The sequence below is a fragment of the Neolamprologus brichardi genome, chromosome 14, assembly GCF_056152115.1.
Source record: "Neolamprologus brichardi isolate AB-2024 chromosome 14, ASM5615211v1, whole genome shotgun sequence".
Taxonomy (NCBI): Eukaryota; Metazoa; Chordata; class Actinopteri; order Cichliformes; family Cichlidae; genus Neolamprologus; species Neolamprologus brichardi.
The window spans coordinates 3,711,051-3,728,776 of NC_142117.1; the positions used below are offsets into that span (position 1 = coordinate 3,711,051).

A 17,726-nucleotide genomic window follows, 5' to 3' on the forward strand; every position below is an offset into this window, starting at 1 on the left:
TTTATGCAAACAGTGCACATAATCCGCATCTATTTTTCTTTGCTGGACACAGATACAAAGGATGGTCGGTATCTTCTTATATAGGAAGCCATGACTGAAAATCCTTAAATGCATCACAGCATATTTTTACCACATGATAATTATTGTTTTTCATCGATACAGTTTCAAAATGTGCATAACATGTGAGTGGGCCGTTCTCCTAACGTCCTTCGTGTCACCTTCACGTCGCTGCTGATACGATCAGGTGCCTCCTCACACCCCTGCCGGCGTGTGGATGTGTAAGTGAGGGAGTGCGTGCGCAGAGGCGTGGTCCGTTGCGTTGCACGTTGCTAAGAGCAAATTTGGCATATAAGCGCAAAATGCGCAGCAGTCCCGTGCAGCCCGCTGCTGACGGTATTCAACAGGTACCTGAACGCACTTGTGAGCGCTCTGTCCTGAGTGGATGTTGCAGAGTTGGAGACCGGACTGCTTGCGCTCAACCCGTGTGATGGATGGATTTAAAGGCTCCTTGGATTGGAAAACTGTCATTATCCAGTGAATGACAGACGGCTTAACTCTAGGAATATTACACCTGGGAGAAAGGTTGGCGCAATTTAGAGGTACACTGGCACTACACTTAGCTATTTTAAAAAAAACACTTTTTATTTATATTCCCATGGCAGAGAATATGTGTTTATTATTCTTTAGTACTTCTCTTCTAATGTTAAATTATATTATCTAAATAAACAGTTAATATTTTTTTCTTTTGGGAATATTAGCACATGCAGTAGTACTGTAACTTTTTAGTAATGGGAATCCCATTAATAAGTAAAGGAATGTTCTTAATAGGAGCTGTGATATAAGAGCTAAAACAAACATTTTGATTGAGCGCTCAGTCTGAGGCAGGCTAACAACCTGCACTGTCTGTCCTGCAGTTTTCCTCGCAGCATCAGTGTTTCCCCCATCATGAGGAGGTCTATTGTTTTCCCTGGTTCGCTGAGAGTAGCGATCTTCTTCCTCTGCCTGAACACAACCATCCAGGCCCTGGCCCTCACCAACTCCACCCGGCTCGAGTCCATCCTGAACAAGTACACAAACAAAGATGAGGAGTGGTGGAGGGCCAAGCCTAGAGGGAGGAGGGCCATCAGCGAGGGAGACATGCACCTCATCCTGGACCTGCACAACAAACTGCGCGGTCAGGTCTACCCTCCTGCTTCCAACATGGAGTACATGGTGAGCACCGAGGACACAGCTATCTGTAGGCCAAGTGCACTGCAGAATATTTAACAGTTCTTTCTGCTGCTTAAAAGGATAAATAGTACTAATATTAATTACACTTTGAAGTTAGAACTCTGTCGTGAATATGGGGTCGTGATTAAATTTAGTACTGATAACAAGCATGCTGTCCCTCCTTACAGTAATCGCTAATGAAAGAAGTGGTTACGTTTTGTAAATGTGTCAATATGCTGTGTGATGTATGACAGGACATTAAGTAGATTGCAGTTAAACTTTTCATTGTTGCTTTTCTGAAACTAAAACCTCCATAGCTCTATAGCTTACCTTTAATTCAATTCAATTCAATTCAATTCAATTTTATTTCTATAGCGCCAAATCACAACAAAAGTCGCCTCAAGGCGCTTCATAGATACAGAGAAAAACCCAACAATCATATGACCCCCTATGAGCAGCACTTTGGCGACAGTGGGAAGGAAAAACTCCCTTTTAACAGGAAGAAACCTCCGGCAGAACCAGGCTCAGGGAGGGGCGGGGCCATCTGCTGCGACCGGTTGGGGTGAGAGAAGGAAGACAGGATAAAGACATGCTGTGGAAGAGAGACAGAGGTTAATAACAGATATGATTCAACACAGAGAGATCTGTTAATACATAGTGAGTGAGAAAGGTGACTGGAAAGGAAAAACTCAATGCATCATGGGAATCCCCGGCAGCCTACATCTATTGCAGCATAACTAAGGGAGGATTCAGGGTCACCTGGTCCAGCCCTAACTATATGCTTTAGCAAAAAGGAAAGTTTGAAGCCTAATCTTGAAAGTAGAGATAGTGTCTGTCTCCTGAATCCAAACTGGAAGCTGGTTCCACAGAAGAGGGGCCTGAAAACTGAAGGCTCTGCCTCCCATTCTACATTATTACATTTATCTTACATTTATAGCTTGATACAAAGAATTTTTTGGTCTATGTAGATTTATTTCTGACCTTCTTGATAAGTGCAGTGGTTCAGTTCAATTTGATTTAAATCCCAACAACAGTCGCCTCAAGGCTCTTTTTATTGTAAGGTAGACCCTGCAATAATGCATACAGAAAAACCCCTAACAATGAGCCCCTATGAGCAGCACTTTGGTGACAGTGGGAAGGAAAAACTCCTGTTTAACAGGAAGAAACCTCCAGCAGAACCAGGCTCAGGAGGCGCAGCCATCTGCTGCGACCGGTTGAGAGAAGACAGGATGAAGAGATTAATAACACCTAATGATTAAATGCAGAGGGCTCTATCTAAAGCTTCGTTGACCTTTCAGATAACTTCCTACTTGTCTGAAAGGTCAGCTTTCAGCTAGTTTTAGTCACTTAACTGTACAACATAACTGTTCAACCTGATATGATATGGAATCAGAACGATGCCACCTTGAAACGAAACCGAAAAAAATATTGAAACCGAAAAAAAATATTGTAACTGAAATAAATGTACTGAAAAATCTGATAAAAAAAATTGATAGTGAAAAACAATTAATTGAAACTGTAATTTTTTTGTTTTCGCTTACAATTTTTTTTTTCAGTTTCAATCCATTTTTTGGTTTCGTTTCAAGGTGGCATCATTCTGATTCCATAATATGATGGCAAAGCGTGTAATAGACGCTCCAGTCCACCATGTAGATTTCTCCAAAACATGAAATGAATGCAGAAGTTGCAATAACAGCAGAGGGAGATGTTTTATTTCAAGCCAACATGAAAATAATCATCATTTACATTTATATGTATATATGTTAGCCACCCAGCTTTATAGTAAGGACTCATACATTTGTTACTCGACTTTGTGGCTTTAAATATTTTATCTCTCCCTGCTGGTAATGCAATTTCTGCATGCATGTATGTTTCACGTTTTGAAGAAGCAAAGTGTGAAATGGACACAGTGGATTGGCATGTCTATTATACGTTTAAGTGTTTTTGGTCTTCGTAGTCTATAAGTTGTCTTTGTCTGTCCCATAAGTCTCTGACAAATGATTTGGATTGCTGTGTGATTACTTTTACTAACATCCACTTCTAGAATCCTGTGCATCAGTTTTGTTGAGTGATATTCTTGCACAGATCTGCAGGTATGTGTGATGCACCTGTACAGTTAGTGTGTGGATGGACATCACTAAGCAAGCTTGCTTGAGTTACATATAGTCTGTATTTACAAGTATCACCATATAAATGATGCATCTTTATAGAATAGATCAGGAGCAAGGTCTCTTTCCAGCTATTCTTAAAGTGTTTTTCATAAAAAGGCTCTTTCTTGACTCTGCCAGCTGAAGACATCAGATTAGGGAATGAAAGAGAGAAAACGAGCTCTGCAGGCCAAAGCCACCGTCTGGCTCGCTCCACCTCCTGTCTCCTGTTTGCCCGCCCTTGCTGACCCTGGCCCAGCTCCAGCTCTCACCCCCGCAGTGTTTTCCTGCCCTCTACCTCAACTATCCTGCCCTCCCTCCCTCCTCTCCCTACTGAGCCTCTCCTTGCTCTATCCCTCCATTTCTCCTCTTGCTGAGTCTTTTTCTCAGTCCTACTCACTTGATCAGCCTCACAAGTTTTCTCTCAGGCTTTTCTTTAGCATCCTCCACTTTGTCTCACAAACTCATCACCTCCTCTTTCTTTCATCGCACCTCACGCAATCCCAAGCCAGTATTAGTTTTTATTTGAGCCGTCGCATATCTCATAGTGCACGGTGGTGTCAGTGTACACTATAAGTATTTACTCATCCGTCTTCACGCGCTTTTGAAGGGTTAAGGTTAGCGTTTAATATCATGTCGGCCCACCCTTTGCAGCTATAAATGCTTCAACTCTTCTTGGAAAGCTTCATCTCAAAGGTTTTCTATCAGGTTGAGGTCAAAATTCTTCCACACCAAACCCACTCATCCATGTCGTTATGGACCTTGTTTTGTGCACTGGTGTGCAGTCATGTTGGAACAGGACAGGGTCGTCCCCACGCTGTTCCCATGATGTCTTGGTACGCTGAAGCATTAAGAGTTTCTTTAAGGAGGTGAGCCCACCTTCTGAAAAACAACCCCACGCCACAATCCCTGTCCACCAAACTCTCCACTTGACTCAGTTCGCTTAGCCAAGTATTGTCTCCTGTCCTTGGTCATGAAAGGCTGGGACGCTGCTGCTTGGTCATGGTGACCCCTTCCACGAAGCTCTCCATGCATTGTTGGTGAGTTAATCTGAAGGCCACATTAAGTTTGGAGGTCTGTGGCGATTGACTGCAGAACGTTGGCGACCGCTGCGCACTGTGCCTCAACATCCACTGGACCTGCTCTGTGTCTTTTAGTTGGCCTACCACTCAGAGAGTGATTGAAATATCTGAATTCAGTGAATGTGGTGAGTGAAAGGAAACTTTTGGCGATACAGTGAATGTTTTATGTGGACTAATCCAGTGTTTCTTTAGCAGTGGATATTGTTACTTGTGGTGATGTCACTGTAAGAAAGAGGACTGATGAAAGCCAAGTATTTAGTTTTTCAGGATTTTGGTGCTTTTTTGAAACTTCCTGAACGTTCCCCCAATCAAAGAGACTTTATGTAGAGTAGGTTGTATAACAAGCATTTACACATACTGCTACACATACCTTTAAATAGGATCAGTAATATTCTCTGCAGCAGTATTCTTTCTCCCAAATGTACCGCTGTAAGAATGCAGATCTTGCACTCTGTTGCAGAGGTGGTGCTGGCCAATGTCTGGAAATGGGGTTGTAGCTGAGAAGCTTAATGCTCTTAGGAATGCAAAAGAAGACGGTGACCTTTCTCCAAAGGCCAGCAGTCTATCTTCTCCTCTGCTGGATAATCAAGGGGGGGAAATAACAAACGGAGAGAATAACAAAGCGACACGAAGTTGATGTCTAAGGTCAATGCAGGACAGAAGTGCCTGATAGTCAAAATTTCCCAGACCTCCCAGTATTTATTTTTTAGGTTTAAATGATCTAAGAGAATCGTTTCATTTTTGTAAATTAGTACCTTATTTCCATCTGTGCACTGTGGCTGTGAGAAGATAACAATGTGGCACTGGCAGCCAAATACGTGCAGACTGCATTCTGCTGTTAGATTAATGGTACAGATGAAAAAAGTCGTGAAACCTCACTGAAACAATGCTCTATTTTTCTAAAATCATTGCAGTATAAAGCTTGTCTATCAGAGCTGCGTGCCTGTGGTGCTCCACACGTGTATGGAACAAAGAAGTTTCGGTCCTCCTTACAAGAAGTGATAAACAAGAGAAAAGCTCCTTAATGGGGATAGAAGGATAGTTCAAATAGTGCAAAGAGTATGAAGGGAAACATTAAAGCATGTACAAGTTTGAGATCAAGATACAACAGTATCTGAGCACACCATATGTTGCTCTCTCTTAAATCACAGGTCAAACTAAACTAAAGCATGCACCTGAAAGTGCCAAAAATGAAGCCGCTCAAGTGTGTCCATCAACCCTGAGAGAACTTTGTGCATTTAGTTGTAGAAGACTGGGCAAAACTACCAGCTAACAATTCTAGACACCTTTTTAAACTGAAAACAGTAGTCTATCTTTAAGGTAAGGTACTGATTAGGGATGCAACGATACCAATTTTTTCAAACCGATACGATACCGATACTTGGATCTGAGTACTTGCCGATACAGAGTACAAAAAACGATACTTCTACCACACACACACACACACACACAAACACACAAATACAATGAATTAGAAGACAGGTTTTATTTTATTCTCTGCCGATAAAAAATAAAATCTTAATAAAAATGACCACAAAAAAATTTCAAGTGAAAAATAAGCACTTCTGTTAAATTATTGCAGAGTCTCCACATTGTAAACAAACAAACAAAATAATTATTATTAAATAAATAATAAAATATAAAAAATTATAAAATAAATAATAAATAAAATAATAATTGGCCCCCTAGTGGCCAATCTAAAAAACTACAACAGAAATGACCAGCCACCCTCTGATTAATGAAATAAGTTAGTATCGGTTCATGGTATCGGTTAACTTTTACGAGTATGAGTACACACACATTTTACAGTATCGGCCCCGATACCCGATACCAGTATCGGTATCGGTGCCGGTATCGGTATCGGTGCATCCCTAGTACTGATCATTTTGGCCTGATCTCTCTAGTCTGATAAAAGAATGCTTCAGATAAATTCTGTTTTATTTATACAGCACCAAATCACAACAACAGTCTCCTCAGGGCGCTTTATAAGTTAAAGACCTACAGTAATGTACAATGTATAATGTACAGTCATATGACCCCTTATGAGCAAGCACTTTGGCGACAGTGGGAAAGAAAAACTCCTTTTTAACAGGAAGAAACCTCCAGGCTCAGGGAGGGGCGGGGCCATCTGCTGCCACTCAACTCAGTGACACTCCCCTTTGTATTATAAGCATATTGCACTGATGATGCCTCAAATTTGACGTTTTGGTTTATTTGGAGCCAGAAGTCAGCATATTTAGACATGAGGCTTGAGTTCTATGTTATCACCTATTTTCACTCGCTATAACTGAAGCACCAGAAAAGCATCTCTCAGCTCTTGATTCAGTTTCTGGAAAACTTCAAGTATAACAGTTGATAACAAGGTGATTCCCAGAGAGCTATTAGCAAAAAACCTGCCAGATATCAGCATGGTGTGTCCTTTGAAGAAGCTGGACAAGTGGAGGATAAACGAATGTCATGGTTTGAGCTGCACTTCTGTGCTCATAATTCCATCAATTTTAGCAACAACACCAAAGTACTGTCAGATTTTGATCTACCATGTAATACCATCTGGAAATAATTTGATTAGCAACAGTTTAAAATACACACAGTGTCCCTCTGTGTGTTCTATCAGTCATGGATTGGCCTCACAAAAATCCAGACACCAGCGTTAATGAAGCATTGTGGGAACAAAAGGTAGACAACCTTCAAAAGAAGAGCTTTATAATCTCCTTCAAGCCTAGTAAAGTATTCCAAAAACTATTTGAAGGAATTACAAGAAGAGCATTGAAGCTGTGTTAAAGAATAAAAGGGCAAACCTAATATTGATTTTTCAAGTTTGTACAATTCTGAAAAGCCAGTCAAATATTGTATTTTTATTTGTGTTTGCACATTTCAATAAATCTCTGGATTTATTCCTGGGCCCTACTCAGGACATGGAGAGATTATATTTGTCAGCTGGCTTGCAAATGATTAGGTTTCCCACCCCTCCACCCCCATTATATCTGCAGGAAGTGGCCAGGTTAGGGAAGTGTGGGCTTCTCTGCTGGGTGGATAGATGGTGCTGCATCTATCTCTCATTTTCTAGTTAAAAAAACGACTTTTGTGCAGTTTTGCATATCATGTCTTATCACACATTATTGCAACATGCTCTCAACATGGAGTTTTAATATTGTATAAATACAATGAACTGAAAATACATGAGAACTCTAACATTTACAACATCATGTTAAGAAAACTTTGAAAACGATACCACGTCGGTAATACTAAAGAACTCTCTATATTGTTTATCTATCAGCCAAAGCTGGACTGTGGCCAGAAATCTCCAGTCCAAATATCACTTTTCCACTCAGGCATGAACAACAACTAGCACTACAATGTGCAACAGTGTGTCAGCCGTAGTCTAAACATATGGAACGTATTATGGTGGTCAAAGCAGTTACAACTCAACACTTAAACATTATCCTATTAGTTTTGACGTGCGATAGCTCTAATGCAACTAAACAGTATGCCGGCAGACTGCACACTGCACCTATTCTTCTCCCTCCCCAACAGAGTCAACAGTAAATTAACTTTGCCGCGACATTAAAATTGCGCAGCCCCCAGTCGGCTCTCTTTAAAATAAGACGTATGGGAGTAAGTTTCAGGTATTTTCAGCTGATTTTCTTAAGCTTCTCTGGAAAAGATGGCATCAGTCCTTAAAACAGAAAGTCTCTGTGCTCCTGTGTTTGTTAGTTACTTCTTTTGGGGGGGGTCTTTGCTTTTTCTAACTCTCAGATTGTTTTATGAGGCCAGAACTTACTGGAAGCTGAAACAACTGCACTGAATAGTAGCACAAAGCTGTCAGTTGATGTGGTGGTCTCTCATGTGTGTGTCTGTGTGTGTTAGAGTGTATAGGCCTCGTTTTGACCGTATGGTGTCAAATTTGCAAGAGGCATGCATACAGTCACAGTGCTTTCAAGTAAAGACCAGGTCAATTTTTGAGGTGAAATGAAATAACACATCAAGTTTGTGTGGTTACTTTCAGATCGTTTTTTATGGCAGCCTCAAATCTCAAAAAATGGTCCCTTTTGGAAAGTGTAAATAAATTTAATGCAATGATTTACAAATGTCATAAAGCTGTATTTTATTCACAATTGAGCATAGAAAACATATCAAATGGTTGAACCGAAGAAAGAAGTATTTGATCATTTTTAATTTGATGACAGCAACACGTGTCCACAAAGTTGGGACAGGTCAAGAAAAGGCTGGAAAAATTAAGTGGTACTTAAGAAAACTGCTGGAGAACATTGTGTAACTAATTATGTCATGAAACTGCTGTGTGGCAAGCAGTGTGTCCACCCAAACGCAAGACTTGGAAGGCAGGAATGAATTGAAAAAGCAGCTTTACTGCTGTTACGTGCAAGACTACATAGTATTCCTGAGTGCAGAGCAGGACCAGGGACACAGATAACTAGAAAACATGAATCAGGGAAACATACAGCCAGAATGCAAGAGGAGAATCAGGACAATAAAAATCGAGAGGAAACGGGTGGGAAACACAGCAGAAACAAATCAGGACTAACAAGAGTGGGGAAGGCAGACAAGACAAGAGACTATCAAAATAAAACAGGAAATACAATTAACTCTGAGACAGAATTAAACTTGACAAACACTAAAGACAGACACAGAGACAAGACTGGAGGAAGAGAAGGGAACACAAAAGGGAACTTAGAAACATGTCATCAACAAAACAAGGGGCGAAAGGCATGAAATAACAAAAAGTCATAAATACAGGGACTTTAAAATCAAACCAGCCTATAAACCCTGAACATAACTTCCTTCTCAAATCCCCCCAAAATGTAAATCCATGTAAGGCTGGAGGAAATGGAAAACCTTTGTGGTCAGATAAAACAAATATTACGTTATTTCTTTCAAATGATAATAGCAATAAAATATTAGCTGCCCCAACTTTATCCAAGAACCTGTCTGTGTGTGTGTGTGTGTGTGTGTGTGTGTGTGTTTCTTGAAATCTTTGTGGTGAAAAATGCGTGTGCTCCTCAGGTTTGGGATTACGAGTTGGAGAGGAGTGCAGAGCACTGGGCTCACAGCTGCAGATGGGAACATGGACCGAGTCACATGCTGACACAAATAGGCCAAAACCTCGGAGCACACTGGGGCAGGTGCGTGCAGGGAAGTGTCACATGTTTGACAGCTCTGAACAGACGTATCTTTGTCTCCAATACTGTGTATTTAAAGTTAAATGTACACTTTTAAACGTCTCAGCAGTTTAACAGCTAACATCTTAACCCTCCAGTGCTAGAAAGTGGTAAAGTAGAATTAGTTCTGTCTTGACATCTGTAAACAATTTCCTACTCAGTTTATTCAGTCATTTATTTTGTGTCATAATGAATAAAAATTGAAATCTGTTTGTAAACCTCTGTGAATTTTATTTAAGACAGGCGGATGTTCATTAATGACTTGGGATGACCAGCTTTAAGCCAATCAGGTGGTTTCAGTCAGACCCTCAACGTCAAACCAACAAATCTTTCATCTCGAGTTCAGAACGGACTTCAGGAGTGGATGACGTGACAGTAGCTACATCCATCTTTTATACTTTTAACACTTTTTCTATCACATCAGGGACCGGCCCCCAACCTACCATGTCCAGGCCTGGTATGATGAGGTGAGGTATTATAGCTATCCCTACGCCCAGGAGTGCAACCCACACTGTCCATTCAGGTGTTCGGGACCTGTTTGTACTCATTACACTCAGGTAATTGTCTTAAAAGTCACACAGTCACTAGTGATCATATGTTTCTTTCATTTAACAAAATCATATTTACTGGTATAAAAATATCTGGGATATCAAAAGTTCTTCTATTTAATTGCAATTACAATTTGAGGCATGAGCTAAATTTAACCAAGAAAATTTGTGCAATTAGGTTGTTTATTTGCTTTAGAATGAATATTTAATGATAACTACTCACAAAACTGAGTAAAATATGACATTATATAACTGTGAATGTGTACTACAACCCATAATTACCACTGCCTTTTTGAAATTCTGTTACATGATACAACTCTGTTCACATCGTCTGTTTGTGTGTGTGGTTTTTTTGTTTAGTTGGTGTGGGCGACCAGTAATCGCATCGGCTGTGCCATCAACGTGTGTTACAACATGAATGTGTGGGGAATGATCTGGGCCAAAGCGGTCTATCTGGTCTGCAACTACTCCCCGCCGTAAGTTTTCACATGAACACATTAGAAAATGTTTCCATGCTGCTTCAGTGAAAGAAGAGGAGTCAGAGGTAAACATCATCATTTTTAATGAGTGAGTAGCTCACGACCAGAGATGGGCAGTAACTACTGTAATCCAATTACTTTTTCTAGTAACGAGTAAAGTAAGGGATTACTGTTGCAAAAACGGTAATTAGATTACCGTTACTTTCCCGTAGGAACGCTGCGTTACTGCGTTACTAAAACCGTGATTTTTTTGCAAGAATGTCTCATGACAGTGACGTAAGCGAGTGCGACGTTCGTGACAACAGCTGTGTGCAGATCAACAATGGATCATAGATCGAGTGCAGAGAGAGTATGAGCGTGCAGCGTTTAAAGCGTGGAAGTACTGACCTTACTTTGAGTTTGATTCCATAAAAAGTGACAAAAACATTAGTGTCCGTTGTGCGTGGGGAAGAAAACTTCTTTTTACAACGAAAAAAACCCCTAAACTTCCAAACAAGCACCGAGTAGCTACGACGTAATGGGAAACTCACAGAGAAACTCGCGGATTCTTCCACTGACCGCTGCACACCTGCACCAGGGTAAACCTCCGCCTACCCCACTCCTGCTTTACAGGTGAAAATAGAGCAACAGGACCGCTAGTCTTTGACTTTATTTATTTTCTGCTGTGTTTTACTTGCATCTATTTGAAAGACTGAGTGTAAACACAAAAATATTATTTTATGTGCTGGAATGTGCAGAAAATAGGTTTAAATATTAAACTAATTTCTTCCAGTCAGAGAATGTTGCAGATAATTAAATTTTTGCTTGATGCATAAAGTTAAAAGATTAAAACTAATAAAACAAGTTTTAAAAAGAGACTTTTCCATTTGATTACATTTTGTATGATGATTATGTAGAAAAAGTAGAATTGGGCTGAAAGATCTATCACTTTATCACCTATTCAGGTTGTAAATCGTGTTTTTAAAAAGTAACTAAGTAACTAAGTAATTAATTACTTTTGAAAATAAGTAATCAGTACTTTTGGGGGGAAGTAATCAGTAATTAGTTACTGATTACTTTTTTCAAGTAACTTGACCAACACTGCTCACGACACAGGTCTGTCATCAGCAATCATAAAAACGATTAAGCAATAACAGAAATTTACAAAGGCCCAAAGGCCTGCAGTTACTTTATTAAATTTTTGTTCCTACTGCTTACATATTTTAATTTCTTTACATGGAAGAAAAGAAATATAAAACAAAAGGTTCTGCACTTCCTGGCAGGTTACAACTGTGATAAAAAAAAAATCTGTATTATCATTTCTTTCGTTTGTTTTCTTGTTTTTTTTTCCAGAGGCAACTGGTGGGGTCATGCTCCATACAAATACGGGACTCCCTGCTCTGCTTGTCCAGCGAGCTATGGTGGGGGGTGCAGGGACAACCTCTGCTATAAACGTGGGTTATTGCCTATTTAACTCATGTGTTATTCACATGTTTATTATTATCTTTATTGTATTTTAGTCATTTATATCACTGTGGAGGTTTTCCATGATTTTGACCATTTATACTGAGCCAATGTACTGTTTGCACAGTTAAATCAAGAAGAACTAGATATATTAGAGATTAGATAAAACTTTATTAATGCCTCTGGTGGGTTCCTCCGGGAAATTCGCACCAACAGAAGTTAGAGAATGTGAGCAGAAATATACCATATATACACACATATATAAATACAGAGTATACAAAAGGGATAAATAGAATAAATGGGAATAAGAACACAAGGGAATTGCACATTTCAGGTATTGTGAGTCTATTGCACCGTTTGATATGAACAAAAAGTATTGCACAGTGAAGAGGCACTACAGCTTAGTTGTCCCCCCTCCTTTGTCCTCCTGTCTCCCCTCCCTCTCCCCTCCAGAGAGGAGTTAAACAGTCTGATGGCGTGTGGGACAAAGGAGTTTTTAAGTCTGTTGGTTCTTGTCTTTGGGAGAAGCAACCTGTCACTGAACAGACTCTTCTGGTTGTTTATGGCCGTGTGCAGAGGATGCCCAGCATCGTCCATAATGTCCATCAGTTTCTTTAGTGTCCTTTTCTCTGCCACTGTCACCAGAGTGTCCAGCTTCATGCCGACCACAGAGCCAGCCTTCCTGATCAGTTTCTCCAGCCTGGATGAGTCCTTCTTTGCTGTGCTGCTCCCCCAGCACACCACAGCATAGAACAGTACTCCAGCAACCACCGACTGGTAAAACATCCTCAGGAGCTTCCTGCAGATGTTAAAAGACCTCAGCCTCCTGAGGAAGTACAGTCGGCTTTGGCCTTTTTTTATACAGGTGCTGCGTGTTGCATGACCAGTCCAGTTTATTGTCCACCTCCACCTCCTCTCCCTCTATCTGAACTGGCAGTGGACCTGGTCTGGACCTCCCGAAGTCCACAACCAGATCCTTGGTCTTTGAGGTGTTGAGTTGCAGGTGGTTTCTGTGACTCCATGTGACAAAGTTCCTCACCAGACTTCTGTACTCCTCTTCCTGGTCATCCCAGATACACCCCATGATGGCTGTGTCGTCTGCAAACTTCTGAATGTGGCATAATTCAGAGTTGTAGCAGAAGTCAGAGGTGTACAGGGTGAAGAGAAGAGGGGACAGCACAGTTCCCTGTGGTGCTCCTGTGCTGCTGACCACAGTGTCAGACGTGATGTCCTTCAGCCTGACGTACTGTGGTCTGTCGGTGAGGTAGTCGGAGATCCAAGTGACCAGGCAGGGGTCCACCTGCATCCTGTTTTGTTTCTCCTGGAGCAGACAGGGCCGGATGGTATTAAAGGCACTGGAAAAGTCAAGAAACAGGATCCTGACCGTGCCTTTTCCTGTCCTGGGCATGTTGTACCTGTGGTCGGAGGAGGTTGAGGAAGAGCCGCTCTAGAGTCTTCATAAGATGTGATGTCAGTGCCACCGGTCAGAAGTCATTCAGCTCATTGGGCCAGTTCCTTTTGGGGGACCGGGACGATGCAGGACGTCTTCCATAGGGCGGGCACTCTCCCCAGTCGCAAACTGAGATTGAAGACTCCTCAAGTTCAGCAGCACACACCTTTAGCATCCCAGGACATCCTACTACTACTAATACCATCAGAAAAGTGCACAGAAAAATGTATTCAGCTCCTAAAAATTGAATAACCGCAACGGACTGTGTTTTCAGACGGAGGTGTTGACAGGCGTCCGGCTCCTGAGATTGAGGAGACCAATTACATTGAACCCGAACCAGAACCAGTAAGAGACGGAGAGCCCCGACCCAGGGCTCAGGCACCAAGCTCCTCGCCCAGTGACAACCTGGAAAGAGACATGGTTGTCAGCACAGAGCAGATGTGTAAGGATGAACTCCTATTACTATAGCTCCCTGAGTAACAGATATGAATACAACATTAATACTGACGAGTTTGTGCACTTAAGGCCAACAGGTGGACTGTGAGACCAAGCTGAGGGACCAGTGCAAGGGAACAACCTGTAACAGGTAGAAGATGTGTATAGATGAACTTATTATGATTAGTAGAAACAGACTTGGCTTCAGTACCACTATGATCTTCACTTTACTGTGGTTTCTGTCCACAGATATGAGTGCCCACCCGGTTGCCTTGAAAGGCCTGGAAAAGTCGTTGGGACTGGATACTATGATATGGTGAAAACTCACAAGTAACAGCACTCAATGTGTTCTTTCATTTATTATTTTTTTGTATAAACCAATGTTTGCTTGATTGATGCAGCAATCCAGTGTGTGTGGAGCTGCGCTACACTTTGGTGTTATTGACAATGATGGAGGATGGATCGATGTGACCAGACTGGGCAGAAAACAACATTTCACCAAGTCGTACAAGAATGGTATTCAATCCATTGGGTATGACTCTGTATTTAAGTCTATTTATTACGCTTTATACTTTGGCTGTTTAATTGTGATGGATGGCTTACTGCCATTTTTGTCAACTTTACAGGAAAAACAGAAGTGCAAATTCTTTTAAAGTTGAGTCTGTGCCTGGTAAGAAGTTCATTTCTCATAGCCACAGAAATACTGGAGCATATTTGTTTTGCTGTGCTTTGTCAACTGTTTTTTTTCTCCAGTCAAGGCAGTAAGATGTGATACCACAGTGGCGCTTTTCTGTCCTTTCAAGAAACCTGTACGACACTGTCCCAGGTAACGTGTGTTGATTACAGCTATGACCTTTATGACCACCAAAGGTAAAAGTAAAGTCACTGCTGTCACCTGTATGCATACATTTTTGTGCATCTTTGAATTTCTGTCTTAACAACTGGTGTGTACTTTATCATTTATAGTTTTCTTCCTCTTTTCTTTTCTTTTTCTTTTTTTTTTATCAAAAACTGGTTGAAATTTGAGCTGATTAGTCAAGTTTTGTCTGGAAACAACGGGCTCTTTGACCTTACTTTAGCTCTGGCTTTCCCCAGGTTGTATTGTCCTAGGAACTGTTTGCGTGAGAGCCAAGCACGAGTTATTGGGACAAAATACTACTCAGATGTAAGTTTTTGCATTATTGTCCTCACTTTGGGTAACAATTAGGGATGGGTATCGTTTAGGTTTTATCCAATACCGGTGCCAAACCGGTACTTTTGAAACGGTGCCGGTGCTTAAACGGTGCTCAAACCGGTGCTTAAAGAATGGAGAACACAAAATTGGTCCAAAAACCTCTCATGTTCAGCTGTTTTTTTGTAAAAAGATAACAATGTTAGCCTTTTCTGCAGCTATGGGGAATATATGGTATCACTCTTGGCTGGAAGCAGTGCTTAAACAATGGAAAAAACACAAACTTTGTCCAAAAACCTCTCATGTTTAACTGTTTTCCACTTTTTCTTTGGTCATTTTAGCCTTTTTGGCCAGGGTGAAGGGAGTATCTGCCATCAAACAAGAAGACAGCCGCATGTAGCTATGATGATGTTTGCTAGTTCACCTTACATGCATTAATGTAATAACGTGGTTAGCCTACTCAACGTAAATTACACACGAACAACATGAAGCTACTCACGCAGAGAAGAACGGCTGCTGCTGCATCATCATCCTCATCATTTCTGCTACACTGGCAGGGCTAGGGGCCAGGACTCTCCTCTTCGGGTTTTTGGGGGATGTTGCTAACTCCGGGTCCGATAACAGGGACCACACCCGCAGTAGATGTGCTCAGTGTGAGGTCTCGCAGCAAGCTATCAAATACGACACATTTCTCGGCTTTTAAAAAAACGCTATGCATCGCCAGCTGTTTCATCAGATTTGAGGTGTTACCTCCTTTGACAGTATCACAGTATCAGCTTAAAGCACTTGTTGCAGCTGCTGAGTTTGCATCTTTTGCTGTGAAGTACAGCCAGACTTTGACCGCTTCACCTTGGGCGTTTTTAATCTGTAGCTCTGCTCTAAAAGAACGTACGTACCTGGACCCGCCTACTATCCTCGGAAACGTAAAATGATTGGCTAGAATCTAAAGTGTATCACAGCTCAGGAAATAAAGCACCGAAATGTGCGCTGCTTTTCGGTCTGGTTACTACCGTTTATGTCAGAACCGGTGCCATCATGGCAAGGGATACCGGTACCCATCCCTAGTAACAATAGTAATTTGTTACTTAACTTCTAAGATAAACCAGAAGACTTCACACTCAGATATCAAATGCATTGCATCTGTAAGACCTGAAGTTAATGCAGCCTTAATTACTGTTGTAATTCAAACCTCTGCTCAGTTTTTAACAACACAAGCAGCTGCATTTGATAATGTGAACACATAGAGTGCCACAGTATAATGCTGATAGGTTAGAGGTGCTTTTCTGCCTAACGACTCATTGTCCTGGCCCATCCAGAAGTCGAGTATCTGCAGAGCGGCCATTCATGCTGGAGTGATCAAGAACGAGTCAGGAGGTTACCTTGATGTGATGCCAGTGGACAAGAAGAGGCATTATAGCGGCAGCTATCAGAATGGCATCACCTCAGAAAGGTAACATCTCATTCCAGTTAATGTAATTGGCCTGAATAATGCAGCGTATTTGATTGGCATCTAGAGGTCCATGCTTTTCATGTAACATGTGTCCTTTTTGCTTTTCCTCTTCCAGCCTACCAAACCCCACAGGAGCAAAAGCCTTCAGAGTGTTTGCAGTCATCTGAAATCCTCTCGAAAGACAAAGTACCCTCAAATCCAGCTTCATCCACTTCAAATCCAGCAAACCTACTCATTATCAATTTACAACCTGTAATTATGTACATTCCTACAGTGAGCACATCGGTGTTACTGATACTGTCACTAAAAGTGTAACTCAAGGCTTTGCTTCTATCTTTGGCCATGACTGAATCACTGTCCAGTAATAATGTAGCAATAATCTGTCTCATATCTTTCCCTGACCATCTTGAGCTGACCATAGACATGATACCACGACAAGCTGTTTTTAGCTTTCAAAGCTGTGTTTAAAGCATCAGATTTATTACCTTTCCAGCCGCTTTGTGACATTTTAAAAAGACTAAAATCAGCTGTGTTTGCTGACTAATTTAAAAAGCGCACGCATCACATCTATATAGAAAAAAGGAAGGTAAAACACTGTTTCAATTTAGTCAGTCCTAGGTGTGACTATGGAGGAACAAATTGGCCATATTAACATAATATAAGATAATGAAGTATAACATGACAAAAAAAAACATGTATATGTTATTACACATACTGGCTACAAATGTTAAATACAGAGTCCTTCAAATATGCAAAGTGGGTTCCTCATGGCATAAATGTATCAATTTATCACAATGCTGAAGTCATATTGTCAGTTTAACATGAACAGAAAGGAATTTTAAATGATACAATTTTGAATTAACATCAGAGAATCGTAGAGTTTACATAAAGACACAATACTCTGAGCGGCATTCATCACCAGTGTTGGTCAAGTTACTTGAAAAAAGTAATCAGTTACTAATTACTGATTACTTCCCCAAAAAAGTAATCCCGTTACTTTACTGATTACTTATTTTCAAAAGTAATTAATTACTTAGTTACTTTTAAAAACACGATTTACAACCTGAATAGGTGATAAAGTGATAGATCTTTCAGCCCAATTCTACTTTTTCTGCATAATCCATCATACAAAATG

The 17,726-nt window shown here is 40.9% G+C and overlaps 1 protein-coding gene across 1 annotated transcript; it reads left to right on the forward strand.

Annotated features, from left to right (window-relative positions):
- Positions 1–488: 488 nt before the first annotated feature.
- crispld1b (cysteine-rich secretory protein LCCL domain containing 1b) lies at positions 489–17,288 on the forward strand. The gene is made up of 15 exons (XM_087851457.1): positions 489–599; positions 915–1,212; positions 9,461–9,579; positions 10,040–10,172; positions 10,524–10,639; positions 11,975–12,075; positions 13,810–13,977; positions 14,061–14,121; positions 14,220–14,286; positions 14,372–14,502; positions 14,597–14,640; positions 14,724–14,796; positions 15,066–15,135; positions 16,458–16,591; positions 16,707–17,288. The coding sequence occupies exons 2-15, from the start codon at positions 946–948 to the stop codon at positions 16,756–16,758; spliced, it is 1,536 nt and encodes a 511-aa protein (XP_087707583.1). The 5' UTR covers positions 489–599; positions 915–945; the 3' UTR covers positions 16,759–17,288.
- The last annotated feature ends 438 nt before the right edge of the window (positions 17,289–17,726 follow it).